This window comes from Rhinolophus sinicus, chromosome 4 (assembly GCF_057876585.1).
Source record: "Rhinolophus sinicus isolate RSI-liver-muscle chromosome 4, RSI-T2T, whole genome shotgun sequence".
NCBI lineage: Eukaryota > Metazoa > Chordata > Mammalia > Chiroptera > Rhinolophidae > Rhinolophus > Rhinolophus sinicus.
The window spans coordinates 28,492,498-28,507,995 of NC_142504.1; the positions used below are offsets into that span (position 1 = coordinate 28,492,498).

Consider the following 15,498-nt stretch of genomic DNA (forward strand, 5'->3'; position numbering starts at 1 on the left):
AAACCCGGTGGGAGTCAGGTTCAGCAGGGACGCGCAGAGCCCCCACGAACCAGTTTCTAAGGAAACACTCGGTTTTTCTAAGCAGCAATTTGTCTTATTGTGGGAGAAAGAAACAGCACCAGAAAAGCCTCTTGGTTCTCCATTCTCATGCAGATGAGGCGATGCGCACTGGCTGAGGCCTGTGTAGCCCCCTCCCCATCGTATTTTCGGCTTGAACAAGTAAAATACCCTCATTAATTTAACGGAAGTAGGAACAAGAGAAGGCTTTTCTCTAGCTACGGATGGAGAAACAAGCGCTACATTCTCGCTGCTCCTGGGACCCCACGGTGCGCAGTATCCCAAGGCCCCCGCTCTATGCGCCACTTCGCTTTCCACCCTCCGGAACTCCTCGCCAGATGCCCAAGGAACTTTCTATAACAAAGGGAACCCGAGCAAGGGAATTCTCTCCGCCCCACCCCTGGCCAGCCCCCACCAACGTAGTAAATAAAATATACTAGGGAAGGCTGTTTACAGTGGAGGTAATTAGGTTTTCAGCCCGCAGCAGAAACGCGATGCGTTCATCAGAAGTTTAAACAACAGCCAGCAACCCGGGAGGGCAGACGTCAAACTTGGAAAATACGCAAACGCGCTCCTGAGCGCGCGGAGGGCCATGAAGAAACCGCATATATATATATATATATATATATATATATATATATAATCTCAATAAAAAGCCGCTCTTGGAAAGCTTGCATGGTAATTGAGATGGGCGCTCTTTTCTGATCTGTGTTGGCATTTCCTCATCTCGAGCTGACAGAGCCAACTCAGGAAATTGCTGGTAATATTCATCTGGGGAGCACTTTCATTAAACGTAATTCATTCGACTTTCACAATAAATTGAGTGACATCCTTACAGCGGAACCTTTTTATCCTTGATTAAGTGCTTGCCAAGCTTTGGTTTCCCACTTTATTGTCACATTCCTTCTAGTGTAGTCGTCAACATGCCAATCCGCAGCAGAAAAATGCGCGCGCCGTGTTTACCAAGCTCCGGGAGGAGTTAGTGCTGACATGGGGGGGGGGGGGGGAAGAGAGAGAGAGCTGGTCGGGAGCTTAAGTAGCAGATAAATCAAGACCGCAAATTCTGCAAACAAGCAGCGGGACCAGACGAATGGTGTTTAGGAGAATGCAGGGGAAGGCAAGAGAGCAGACCCGCTTAGCCATCCGTCTGCTCCAGGAAGCCGCTGACCCGACGGCGCCACGCCCGCTGACTCGCCCGCCTCCCACTATTTAAAATGGCGAGGAATGCTAAGGTCTTAGAATGAAATCTGAAGCTCCTAAAAGATGTGGTTGCTTTAAGAGAACTTTCCTGACTCAGATCAAAGCTAGGTACTTTCTTTGGGAAAAAAAAAAAATCAGAAAGAATGCACACTTTCTAACTCACCACTTAAGAGCAGGCGAACTTTCAGAGTTTACACTGACTCTCTTTATGGACGGAGAAGTGCAAGAAGAATGTTATTCCTTATTCCCCGGATTGTCTTTTGACCTTTAATATTATGCCGCGACAGCCAAACACTGGGGGCTCTTCAGACCCCTAATTCCAAGAGAAACTGACAAGTACCTCGGATTTAAGGACTGGGCAAAACGGGGAAGCCTTCCCTTTGCCAATGTGTGGCCCCCTTTATAGGGGTGTGGCCCCACCCCCTATAAAAATCAAAGAACCTCAAGACAGAAAATTGCCTATTTGGAAAGATACTATCCAAATGCTTTCATCACTCAAATGTCCTTTTGAAAATATTGCCCACGATGGTTATTACCTGGACAATGCTGTCAATTTTTGTAGTCTGCAAAAAATCTCCCCTCAGATAAAAAAGTAGGACATTGGGCACCTATTTCAAAAAAAAATAAACCAATTTCCCTGCCACCGGATATATTTTTCACCCAGACAACACTTTCATTAAGGAGGAAATAGCCGTCAACAATTCAAAGCCAAATAGAAATCAACATTGCACAAAGAGGAGCCACAAACTTAAATGGCTTTCAGGGGGAAAACCGCTGAAAAAGTTGGAGCAATTCTGGTTCTCTCCTTCTAATACTGAAGACAGTTTCCCCGAAGCTATCACTAGAAGGCCCCAGACCATGAAAAGCCTCCCAGAAGGGAGGAAGAAGGTGACCACACACCCAGAGAGCTGCTTTCCTGGTCAACGGAGAGTTGGGCATTTCAGGAAAATGCCTGGGATAGCAGCAACTTTTCCTCCCACAGAGCCCTGGAAACATGTCTTGGGACTGAAAATTCTTGTGTTGTGCAGCTGTGCCTCAGGCTCCTTCAAAAATCTAGGTTTAATCCTACAGTGGAAAGGTTGATCTGGACAAGAAGAGTCAGGAAATAAATGCAGGAGGTGGGGGAATTTCAGTACTGCCCCCAGGAACTGGCCTTCCTAGAGAACACTGAATAGCCACTCTGAGGTAGTTAATGTGCTGTTTTCCTTCTCGGTATAAGCTCAAACTGATTAAAATTGTCAGTGGGCAGCTGGCTTAAATTTCAAAGGATGGGAAGTACACATACCTAGTCCAAAGAATAGATATTAGTGGCTTCTCTCCTGCTGCTTTCCCCCAGCTTCCACATTACCTAACAGCCACCTTCACAATGAGTGGAATTCACCCAAACGGTCTGGCTCCAAACGGTGCAGAGGTAGTATTCCATGAATATATTAATCACTCTTTAATCTCTATTAAGCAATTCGTGTGGAATTCACATTTTAAGGACACCCTAAATTCAAGAGAATAGATTATTTGGTATGTTTATTAAGCCCAAAGATTAGAAAGAATTTTCAATTCTTGCCAATATTGTTAAAAAAAAAAAAAAAAAAAAAAAAGCAACCAGATTATTAGCAATTTCAATTCCTAGCAGAACCAGTGGGACCTAAATTGGAGGGTGAGAGCCTGTTTCTTCTCATTAGAAGAGCAGGTGTATGAACAATAACATCATTCAACTCCTTGCCAGATTTCCTGCACTAGATTTCTGTGTAACTTTTTTGTTGACATGCCCAGGGAGCACTCATTAAACTCAGTTCACGACTCTGAGAATTGCCACAGGTAAACCCCCAAGCAGGGCACCTCTGCTTTCTACTGGGAGATGCTCTCCCTATGTGCCCTGGCCTATCCTGCAGCTTGACCCACTGAGAATAACTCAATTTAGGTATAAATTCTTCAGAGCCAGAAATGACATTTCCCTAGTATATCCAGTGTGTGCTTCAATTCAGTGAAAATGCTATAGTCCCGTTACCCCATTATATCATGCTGAAAATATCCTGTGACCAGTCCAGAACTGACAGGAGACTAAAAATTGCAGGACTTTTTTTTAAACAAGTATTTTTATGTCATAGATTCCTCCCCTGCTGAATTCAGACTTTTAAATCTGCAATACACAATATTCAGTAAACAGACGATTTCCTTGCTTGTATTTAAAAAAAAAAATAATTTCCCACTTATGACTTAATAACTCCAATTTATGACTGGAGATAGCCCTGTGGTGATTTTTCAGTATCCTAGCTAACATGCTTCAGAAGGTAACTTTGCAGACACAGTCCTAATTAACTTCCCACTGTAGTACTAAAATAAGCTTCTAGTTTGAAATAGGACAGACCCATCTCTCAGTAAGCACAACAAGACTCAACCTAGAACGGGCATTCAAAGAACCTTGGGCCAAGAAATATACCTTGAAAACATTCACCCAAATACAGGAAGGCAATTGTGGCTTAAATATGGAGCACTGATCTGCTGGATAGTTCCCATCAAAAAAAATATTCCCAAACTTGGGAGTATTTAAGGTATTTACAAGCAGAAACCTAATATTTTTATACAGGGGATACCTAAACCAATCTTGCTCCCTGGACATACTGTGGCGATTACTCCTTGGGAAACATAACTGGGTTTCCAGGAGCTTAAAGGGAAAGGCATACTGTGGTATGGTTAGGAAGCAATGCATAAATTGAATGCCCCCTCACTAAACTTGTGGTATGAGCTCAGAAAGACAAAATATTACTCATTAAAATCCTACCTGGCTTGGGTCAATTCAAGTGGGGAAAATCAAATAAAATCAAATAATAGTTTTCCTACTCCTGCCTTCTTGGACTGCAACTTGAATCAGCTCCTGACAAACTTGCAGTTGCTTTCAAAGGCCTGGGATGTTCTGGATGCAGCTACAAATAAATGATTAATTCAGTTACTGTATCTGGTGTTTAGTAAAAATAGGTGGAGAAAGAAATGTTGATCATTTCTCGGTCTATCTCATTGCCCTAGAGCTTTAATCGAGGCTCTCCATTTCTTGATTTACCTAAAACAAAAACTGTCCTGAACGACCCAATTCACCCTTTTAAATTCATTTCCATGGTAAAAGTCAGCGTCCTGCTCCTCCAGGAAAACAGCTCGGGATTCTGCTGGCAAATAACCATGGGATTGCAATCCCTGGAAATACTGCCTTGGGTCACAGCCACCAGCCTTTGTTTTTGTGGTTCATGTGGATTCTAATCCCCAACACACAAAACAACTTTAGATAGGAGAGAAAAGAATGGACTTCTAAATTGCCTTCTCTATTTTATTGTTCACATTTGCTATTGTTTTGAGTGAAACTGAAAAAATTGTCTCCTTTCTCTGTATTGCCAAAAGGCATTCAGGTAATGAAGTCTGTAACTAAACGGTAATTGAATCAGCATAATTTGCACACTGAATGGTTTTCAAATGCTCCCAGTTTACAATTAAAGGAGAATTAATGCGCTTGTTGTTCAGAACGCAGCGCATTAGAATAAATCCAGCACTGTTGTTGTAATGAGTGGAAAACGGTTTAACTGCCAACAAACACATTTAAAATTTAACACAACGTATTGATTTCACTTCTGCTTTTGGTAGATTATTTTCCAGAATATCGAAATACTTGCCCCAAGCAATAAACTGAACCACAGCCATGGGCCTTTGCCGTGTGTGTGTGTGTGTGTGTGTGTGTGTGTGTGTGTGTGTGTGTGAGAGAGAGAGAGAGAGAGAGAGAGAGAGAGAGAGAGAGAGAGAGAGAGAGAACGAGAGAGAGAGAGAGAGAGAGAGAGAGAGAGAGAGAGAGAGAGAGAGAGAGAGAGAGAGAGAGAGAGAAACAGTCCAAGGACGTAAGAACAGTCCTAAATCCTGAAGTTCAGGTCGTGCGTGAAGATATGCAGAATGAGAGGGGCAGGAGGGTTTCCGGGATCGAAGGAATGGTGAATATTCCTCCTCTGTGACTGTCACTTGGCGGTTCCTCCCCTTTCTTTCAATAAACAATTTCTGTATTTCCTCTGGCCAAACTTTCTGCCCTTCCTCACTGGGCTCTCAATGTCAGTAAGTTTACTGGGCGCAGGTAAGGGCCAGAAGGATTGAAGATGGGAAATGGGAAGGACACTGTTTGCATTCCGTCTGCGTTCCAGCCAGGGAAGGCACAGACTTCGGTGACAGAGTCAGAAAGGCTGTTCTTTTGGATTGGCTGCCCCGGCTTTCACCTGTTTACCCCAAGGTGTCCTGTAGGCGAGGACACTGACGTGCAGCGCCCTCTGGCGTCCACTGCTGCCATGGTCAGACGATAAAGGTGCAAAAACAAGCAACATTGAGAGTTCTTGGATTGAAGCTGATACCCGTTAAACGCACACACCCTCACATACATATTCACACACACACGTGTGCTTACACACTCATTAACACACAGAGAGTTCACACAACTAGCAGCCCTGTGGTCATATGCACCAGGGCAATTGCAGGGATGGCAACCCTTTGGTTCCCAGACCTGTGGGTTCTGAAGCCCTTGAGATTAAGGAACAGCACCCCCCCCCCATCCCGTTTATCCAACCCCATCAGATATCTAAGGCCACCTCAGCGCTCCTTGTCCCGTTAGAACACTCTGAGCCCTCAGTGCGCTCCTGCGGCCCACAGTTGGGTTAATGGAGGTCCGTACACTGAGCACAACTTCACCAGCAGGGTGCGAGTGTCCCTAGCCCTCCCTGAAGCTAGACCCGAGAAATTGCACTCTCCGTCTTGGTTCCGCGCGGAGTCCACAGCCACCACAATAAAAGCGTTTCTCGCCACCCCCACGCCCAGCCAACAATGTGCGAAGTCCAAACCGGTGGAAACGGCTCGGAGAGGACTGGTAAGGCGGCTTTGCTTAGCGTTCCCTCCCTGACAACAAGGTCTGTCGTTCCTTAATAGGGTTCTGGCACTGGAACTGGGGTTACGTTATTTGGTGGAAAGGAGAGATTGGGAAGAGAGGGAGGGGAAGCCACTACGTGGTTGCCTGAGCATCTCTGACCTAACTCGATCTGATCGTTTGTGATGCTCCTAATAGTTAAACTTGTCCTGTCTGAACCCTACAAGTCGGACTAAGTTACCAGCACTTCTTTATTTGCACATCTCCAAACTGGGGAGCTAAGTGGGTGGATTCACTTTCAAAGTCACAGACCTGGGCAGATTCGTGCTTCCCACTCTCCACCTCCATTTCCTTTCGTTTAAACTCTGTGGGTGAATCAATGAGAGTTCATGTCTTCCAACCCTTCTTTCTCTTTGCTCGTTCCTGTCATAAAGCATCCCGTCCCCGCATCTCCTCAGTTTCTGGGTATCTAGGGTGCCCTAGACACTGTTCAGAATCACACGCAGGAGAGGGGGGGACTGAGGCAGGAAATTGGGATGGGAACCCCGGAAAATCCCGTAGGGATCTGGAGACCAGCTTGCCAAAGTTGTTCCAACACAGTTGCTAGGAACGCTGCTCTCGCTGAACTGGCGGGCTCACCCTCCTCCTGCGCGCCCCCACTCGCCTGGCCTCGCGGCCAGGGTGGGATTGCGGGGGCGCGGGATTGGCAGCGACTTACCAAGTAGACGGTGGGCTGCAAGAGGAGAAGCACGTACCAGCACGCAGCCTGCATCCTCCCGCGTCTCAAACTTCCCTGGCGGTGCCTTCGCTGAGTCTTTGTTCCTTCAAAAACATAGATCCACCTGACATCCACTTTACAGAGCAAGGAGCGCTCTCAGCAGCCTAGATACAAATGAAATTAGACATCCCATGACCACGCGGGCAAGGTTAGGCTTAGCGACCAAGCGGGAAAAGGGGGTCGTGGCGGGTAGGGGTGGACAAAAAAATCTGGAGGCGGGGGGAGGGGTAGGAAAAATTGAAAAGCGTGTAAATCCAGCGCCCGAAACCAGTGAGCGCTCGGTCCACAGGCAGGTAGGCAATAGGTTGGAAAGATGAAGGGCTCCTTGCGCCCTTCGGTCTTCGGGTGCGAGTTCCCGGGCGGTGGAGACAGGAAGTGGCAGGGCACAAAGGCGCGTGCAGACTGGTTCGGAGCCCAAGCGCCTCTGGCAGCGAAACCTGCCCTAGTGTTAGATGGCTGGGCGGCTCGGACTAAAGGCGGCGGCTGGTTCTTTGCCAGCCCTGGCAGTGCTCACACACGTACACACCAGCAGAGAGAGATGGAGAGAAAGAGAGGGAGAGCGAGGAAGAGCGATTGAGCGAGGGGGGGTGAGGGAAGAGAAAGGGGTAGGTAGAGCTGACCAGGATTAGGTGCTGGGCATCTGCACTTATTCGGTGGGGTGGGGGTGGGGAAATGGAATGTAATTTGCAAACAAGAAAACCGGGCTCAGTTTACCCATTCGAGCCCCCTGCACATACAGAGATACGCGCGCGCACGGCCACACACACACACACACACACACATACACACTACATACACCTCTGGCACTACTTTTTTCAAACCAAGTGGCACAGCCAGTGCTAACTTCTAGAGTGGAAGTGTACCCGGGTCTGTGAGGGTCACCTGCCAAACGCACTCTGTCCCCGGACCAGCTGCCCTCTCCTCCTCCCCTTCCTGGTGCCCCACCACTCCGCCCCATGGTATCCCCTCCGGGACTGTGGAGGCCAGGCGTACGTACCGCACAAAACTGGGGGCGAATCCGGTGAGCAGAAATCACTCTGGGCAGACTCCATGGAGGAGCTACTAGGGCCTGGCGTCTCCAGCACCCCGGACATGCCCTCCTTGGCACTTTGTCTCCGTGCTCGGGCGCGGACCAGTCCCGCTGCCTCGTCCAGCCTCGATGGAGTCAGCGTCCCAGTGCCCGGGCGCGCTCAGGATGGGTTCCGCAGGAGCCTAGGCTTGGCAGTTAGGTTCACGGTGCAGGAAACTTAAGGGGCAAGAGAGGAAGGGGGAAGGAGAGGAAGAAAGGGAGGGAGGGAGGGAGGTGAATGCGCCGGGTTATTGCGCCTGACGGACTGGGACTGCAAGCGCTGGCTCTGCGATGAGCAGTCCAGGGCTCCCGGCTTCCCGAGGCTGCCGAAGGATGGTAGAGATGACTTAGGGGAGGAGACTGGGCAAGTCCTTGGAACTTGAACTTGAGAGATAAGACACTGGCCTTTTGGAAGAAAAAAGCTACGCGGCAGTTGTAGGTGGTCCGAATATCTGAGAGAGGGGTGGGGTGGCGAGAACCTGGAGGTTCCTGGTGCACGGAGCAGCTGTACCTCTCCCCGCGACACTGGGAAGCCGGGAAGCCGGGAAGCTACTCCGGAGCAGAGTCGCAGGCGCTGTCCGTGGTCCTGCCCAGTCACTGGGGTACACTCTGGAGTGCGCTGGGGTTCGGGGCGCAGACCCCGTGGTGCTCTCTTCTTAGGTCGGCGCTGGGTGCGCCCACCTCCCGGACACAGGCAGTTACATTGGCACGTGGGTAAACGGTGCCTCAGAGACTAATTGATAGTCTCGTGTAAATAGATCCCGCTCCCAGGCTCTCGGCGGGCTGGGCCCGCAGGGAGAACTGGCTCCTGCGGTATCTCTGGTGGCCGCTGCGCCCCCTCCCCCGGGGGCGTGAGGAGGATTGCGAGCGCCAGAGGAGTGGCGGGGAGCGTAGCGGGGCGGTGCGTCAGCGCGGGGATGGGCGCAGGACCGTGCAAGGTTCCTGGCCTGCCTCCCGCGCGGACGCTGGGCGCCGCGGACCTGTAGCTGCAAGGCCCCAGGCGGGGGTGCTGCGGACCTTCAGCCATTCAGCGAGCGACGGCGGAGAGGACTGGGCGACCTTGCGTGCTGACTCCTAGCTGCGGGCTGGGCCGAGCGAGAGGAGTGGGGTGAGGCGGGGGGGGGGGGGGGGGGGGCAACGGGTGGTGGAGAGGGGATGCAGGGGGACGCTTTGCCACCTCCCTTTCTCTGACACTTCCTACTCAACTAGCTAGTATCTTGCAGTCTTGGCCTCTTTGCTCTGACTCTCGCTGTCTGTCTCTGTCTCTGTCTCTCTCAATCTTTCCTTTGCTGTCTCTCAGTATATATATATATAGTTTTCCTATCTCCTTTCTCCGTCTTTCTTGTGCTCCAAGACTGTCTCTGGCGTCTTCCTTCTTCTGTGTGTCTCAGGATTTCTGACTCTCTCCATCTCTGTGTATCTACCTCATCCCGGCCATTCCCTCTCAAACCTTGTCCCTTTCTTCTCTTCGGCACACAACCCTCAGACCAGCTCGGCTCATATCTAGTGAGATCTCTGAACCAGGTCCTTCTGGTACCAAGGAACTGCCAGCGCCACCTCAGCGCGCCCAAACTCAGTCCACAAGTCCCAGCGCTGCTGAGGGCATTTTTCTTCCCCCAACCTCACCTGTTACCTGTCGAAGCCTGCTCTTCCCCAGAGCCTGGCCTGGAATGGTGCACACTTTGCAGGATGACAGTTCAATATGAATCTGTAAAAGGTGGGTTGAAATTCATCTCAGGAGCCCAAGCTGGTGGCATCAATATAGAATCGTGATTTTTAATGTGTCTCGGGGAGTCCCTTCCTGGAGCATAACTATTGGACACTTCAAGCTCTGTGGTTTCCACTCTGGTCCATCTGGGGCCCAGACACAATGTCTGCTGTGCATAAGAGGACTCCAGGTTGTGTTGCCATAGAGAATGCTGCCGGTAACCTCCCCCCACTCCCCAACATAGCAGTAACCATCAGCAGAAGCATTCTTTTCTGGAGCAAATGGAGGAGGTGGCTGAGACTTTCGCCTGGAATCAAACCTCCAATTTAGATGGGCACTGTAGGACATTCCTGCCAGGCATTTTGAGGCCTACACTCTCCCAGCTAAAAATAGCTCTTTAAAGAGCAAGCTCTTCTAATCTCAAAGTTGTACTCTGCCCATAATCTCTTGGAGTTTATTGGGGGCACATGCAGAGTAAGGCAGTAAAGCACATTTTCTAATTGAGACTCTGAAAAAGGCACTTTAGAAAAAGTACACACATATATAGCATAGTTGCAGTGTTATCTTGGCTCTCTTCACTTACTCGATTTTCATGCTCTTAAAAACTTTGAACAATATCAACTATATATACATATGGTCACGGGATGGAAAGTACAGCATAAGGAATAGAGTCAATGGTATTGTAACAGGTGTATATGATGTCAGAGGGATAGCAGACTTGTGGGGGGGCGGTTATCGCTTTGTGGGGGATGTAAGTGTCTAATCATATGTTGTTTTGTACACCTGAAACTAATATAAAAAAATTTTTTTAAGTTTAAAAAAGAAAAACAAATGTCTCTGGGCACTCATATTTGAGGCTGAAAGGTCAAAGTAAGGCGAGGAAAACGTCACCTGATTCCACCCTGTAGGGTTTAGGATGCCATCCTAAACTGGATCCCCATTTATATGAGCTCTCAGGCCCTCCTAGGCTGGACTGTGGAGCTGGAGTCCATGTTCCTTGTCTCCAGATGCCCAAGTACAAGGCTATCGATATCAAGCTGAACTCTCATCTGACTTTGGGTAGAAAAGAGAAAGAATCAGGCCAGCTTTGGGATATATCAAATTCTCTTCTAAACCTGACTTCAAAAACATTCTATCTTGTGTCATTTAGCCTTAAAAAACCACTGCTCGTGAAATAAAAAGACGATCAAGGACCTTAAAATCTCTATCTGAATGGGCCTGATTATTTAAGAACAGCACCACAGGCACCTAGTAATGGGAATGGTCTGACACTTTGTTCTATGACACAGGGTGCCTAAGAGCTTTTTATGATAATGACTTGACACCTTCTGTCTAGATATTCAACTCTTACCAGATACTATGAGACACTTGACCTAGGATATAAAACAGCAGTGGAATTTCTTTTTTTCTTTTTTTTTCTTTTTGTTTTTTGTATATTTGCAAGAGTCTTCAATTCCTGTAGTAGTCAATCAGGAAACGACACTAAGCGAAGCAACACTGAAAAACGGAATCACTGTTTCTGTTAAACCTCTCTAATTTTAATGATATAATATTGGGGAACAGGGAGAAAAAGCTGGCTCATCCACCCTCTTTCTTTCCTTTAATTTGCTTTAATCACACACACAAAAAAAACCCTAAAAACAATAAGGGCATGATTCTCATACATTCTTCTGTTTAAAATATTACCCTTCTCTAAAATACACTCTTAGAATACAGCTGCAATCAGCCTTACTGGCATAAAATATAAGTGTTATTATCCATAAGGAGAATAGAATTTGTACCGATTTTTCAGATTTTACTCATGTTGAGAATCCTTTCAGAAATCATTCTGTTTCTAAATGTTGTGTATGGTGCAACTTAATACACATAGAAACTCAGCATCAATGATAATCACAGTAGAACGCAGTCCCCTGCCTTCTGCTTTTCCCCAAATCTACCTGATCCGAACTGAAATGAATAGTATAAAGCAATAACCTATATTTATCTCCAGGAAATATATTTTTTAAAAGACTTTGAATGGGCTGACCTAAAAAAGAAACATCGATATTAAACAATTTTCCTGAAAACCAGAAGAAATTAAAATTAGAATTCATCTGAAGTAGACTGATAATTCTTCTAACTATAATTAGCTCTGTTGGTTGATTTGGTTTGGTTCATTTGTATCATTCTCTTTTTCTGAAGGGGAAGAAGAAGGAAGGAGTTGAAAGTTTGAATTATGTTGGGGCTGGGGAGAAGACAAAAAGAAAGAGCTTCATTTTGAGTTCTACAAAACTCTGTCCTAAAATGAACCTGTCTTAAAATGCATGAATGCCATTATCTTTTACCCAAACTCCAACTGAAAACAGAAAACTGTTTTTATGAGATACCCAGCTGTGGTCTTGCCTAAGCTTCAGGCCAAATTATATACTTCGTACACAGTACTGCATTGTACCTATCTTTTCCCTAAAAGTGACAGAAAACTTACAAAGCACGTATGAGCCTTCTGCCTTGACTTCAGTATAACTTGGATTTGCAAGTTGTAGGACCTTGGGCACCAGCCTGAAGACTACCCTGGCCTCAGAACCCTCCCCTGCATAATGAGGGAGTCGGGTGAGATGACGTCTAAAGTGCCTTCCAGTTCTAAAATTCTTTTACCCCATTTTTGTATGATTAAATATGATGTCATCTGAGGTTTAAAAAACTTAACCTACTTCACAAATAACAACTGTATAATGCATTATAGTTTTCAAAGATATTAACAATTTAAAAGGATCTTTTGTCCAGTGCACTTCCAAGATTTGAAGTCCACAGTGTTTATGGGTTTGAACCAAAGCGTTTTGGTGCATTTCTTCTCTGCTACACCCTCATAACCTTTCTTCTAGGTCAAGGGTTGACTCAATTGTATTAATTATATCATTTTTCATATAAATTGTTCTACAAATGCTTTTAATGTCATTGATTTATGAGAATCTACACTCAGAGTGGCATCATTTTTATACTTATGAATACTTGTTTTAAAAGATCCAAATCCATTTTTACTACTTTTGCAAAATTCTTAAATGTCACTCGGAACAACAAAGAACCCCCCTAGCCCCTCCACACCCCAAACTATTTTGCTAGTGGAAAGAAGGAAATATCATTTGCAAAGTGATTTGGTATTTGAATGTAGTAAAACTTGGTTAATAACCATAAGGCATGTGTGCTAAATTACCTTTACAAGAATGCTTTAATAACAAGATCACTGGACTAGAAAGAAAAAACAGCCATCAAGCTCAGGATTAAAAAAAAAAAAAGTAAAGGGAACCAAAAAGCTTTATGTAGCACGCATTTTCTTTTTTAGAGGTAATTTATATGCTCAGTCTTTTTATCCATATTTCATTTACTTTGCTAAGTGAGGATAGAGGGTTCTCAAAGGTAGGGCAGTTTCAATTATACTCACAAACGTTTAAAAAGAGAATGAACACAATAAGAGAAATGGAAGAAATTCAGCATTAAAAAGGCAATTCAATGTAAAAGACGGAAAGATGGTGGTCATTGCCCAGAGATCATAATTAAATTTTTTAAAAATATTGTGAATAAGCAAACCTTTGCATTATAATCTAATTACAGAAATTTTTCATGATGGTTCCCATAGGGATTATTAATTGACAATTCCCTAAAGCAGAATCACTAAAGACAAAGAACTTGATAACCAATGTTCTGTTAACAAAGTGAAATACAGTACATGCTTTCAACCAGAAAGAACATTGGGACTCTGAATCATGGACGAAATTATGAAGACAAAGGCTGCAAGCTCTATGGTTACCTGAAAACTGAAAATGAGTCTGCAAACACATATTTCATCTCCATAACCTAAAGTACCTGCATATTTTGAAACACATGTTTTTCCAGCTTTTATCCTGATTTAGCAATATTAAGACAGAACTTCAAAACAAGATGATTTATACAGGCAGGGAACAAAGGGCTACTTCAGCCCAAATCTCAGAATGATAACAATGTCTGAGATTAGACATCTTTTAAATAAGAGATATCAAAGGGATGCAACAACGCTCTCAATTCCCCTTTTTAACATCAACTTAATAAAAACAACTACACCAGAATTACACCATAATTAACTTCAAGGTTTATGCCATAAAAAAATGACGTAATATTTCCTCTTGCTTTTTCTGGCTCTAATAATAAAATGGTTTTGATAAAATGCAAAGCAAAATGGTCAAACATCAAATTTTATATTAAAGTGGTGGTAATATCTCAAAGTGCAACAGTTTTCAGTAGGATAATAATGACTGCCATTTACTGAGTGCCCGACATATGCCAGGAACCGTACCCTGGGTTTTATTTACATTATCCCGCTGTCTCCCTGGTGATTCTATGAGCATCAATCTGCAATTCCGTGGGGTCTTTTTTACATTTATTTAATTTACTTTTTTTATTTTCAAATACAGTTAATATTCAATATTACTTTATATTACTTTCAGGTGTACAGCATAGTGGTTGGACATTTATGTAATTTACAAAGTGATCCCCTGATTTAGTCTAGTACCCACCTGGCACCATACATCGTTATTACAATATTATTAACTATATATTCTCTATTGTATAGTTTACACCCCTGTGACTATTTTGTAACTACCAATTTGTACCTCTTAATCCCTTCAGCCCTCTCCTTTTTTGCAGTCATTCTCCATCAAGTCCAATTTAAATCTGAGAGCCACTGGACCATTCATTCCCACTTCCTCCTTCTTGTAACTCTTTTCTCTATTTTACTTTCAGGACCACCATTCTCTCTCCAAGTTTTTCAACTAGCCCTCTAACCATTCCTTCTCAGATTATGTATTTGCTCATCTTCATACATAGCACATTGGTGCTTCTCAGGGCTCCATCAATAACTCTTTTCCTCTTTTCACTCTGACAAAGCAATCCTGTCTATTTCCACGGCTTCATTTATTACTTACACCCAGTGACCAACAAGTTCCTGAGTCCAGCTCTGATGATTTTCTTGGCCCAACTATTCAAAGGTCAACTTAGATGTCAATTTAAACTTAATATGTTTAAACTAGACACATTATATCTTCACATTACACACATATTCTGTTATTTAGCGTGATGGCTTCTGGAGGGCTCTACTTGTAATAGGATTAAGCTCGTGCCCTTTGCCAAGTGACCATACAGTGGAATGGAGGGGTGTGCCTTCCCATATATGCAAAATTAAGTAATTTCTTTCTTTCTTACTTACTTCCTAGGAAATCCTTCCTTCGGGTTCCTTTCGATCCCAGTCAGAGCATTCAAGAGCTATAGCCTGTTTCCACTTGTTCTCTAGCCACGAGGGAACAGCACACATCTGGGAGAAGCTGCATCCTCTGGCATGGGCCCTGAAACGAAAAAGCACATGAAGCAGACCTGAGCCTGACCTGCGAGCTGGTGCATAGCCACCACAGCTGACTTGCAATCCTGCATATCCAAAAGTGAGAAATAAATGTTTATTGTTTAACCATCAAGATTTGGGGGTTATTTGTTTTGCAGCATTCTCACAGCCAAAGCTGACTAATTAGTGACACCACTACCATACTGGAAAACCTAAGTATCACATTCCCTTATGCCTTTTCTTTCTCCTTTCATCAAAATCTAAAGTTACACATCAAAAGTAAAATTACTAACACCTCTCAATTTTTCTCCTGATTATTTCTCATATCGCTCTTCTCTGTTTCTGTTTCTGCTGCTGCCACCGACTCACGCTCATATCATCATTTATCTGGTCTATGGCAATGGCCCTTTAACTCTTCTCCCCCCTTTCAGCTTCTACCTCCCTACATATGCCCTCTGTGGTA

General features: G+C 45.1%; 1 protein-coding gene and 1 long non-coding RNA gene across 3 annotated transcripts in view; one reads left to right on the forward strand and one right to left on the reverse strand.

Annotated features, from left to right (window-relative positions):
* Positions 1–9,509, reverse strand: part of NXPH1 (neurexophilin 1) — a 282,603-nt gene extending 273,094 nt beyond the window's left edge. Inside the window, exons 1-2 of one of the 2 annotated variants that reach the window (XM_019729790.3) lie at positions 7,912–9,509; positions 6,855–7,018 (exon numbers count right to left, since the gene is read on the reverse strand). In XM_019729790.3, coding sequence (XP_019585349.1) covers positions 6,855–6,908 — 54 coding nt within the window. In that variant the 5' untranslated portion in view covers positions 6,909–7,018; positions 7,912–9,509. Of the gene's footprint in view, positions 1–6,854; positions 7,459–7,911 lie in introns of those variants that run through there. The other variant, XM_074340770.2, reaches the window with a different exon arrangement.
* LOC141573204 (uncharacterized) lies at positions 8,957–15,168 on the forward strand. Its single transcript, XR_012498880.2, has 2 exons — positions 8,957–9,091; positions 14,914–15,168. It is a non-coding gene; the product is annotated as an uncharacterized LOC141573204 (long non-coding RNA).
* Positions 15,169–15,498: the final 330 nt, after the last annotated feature.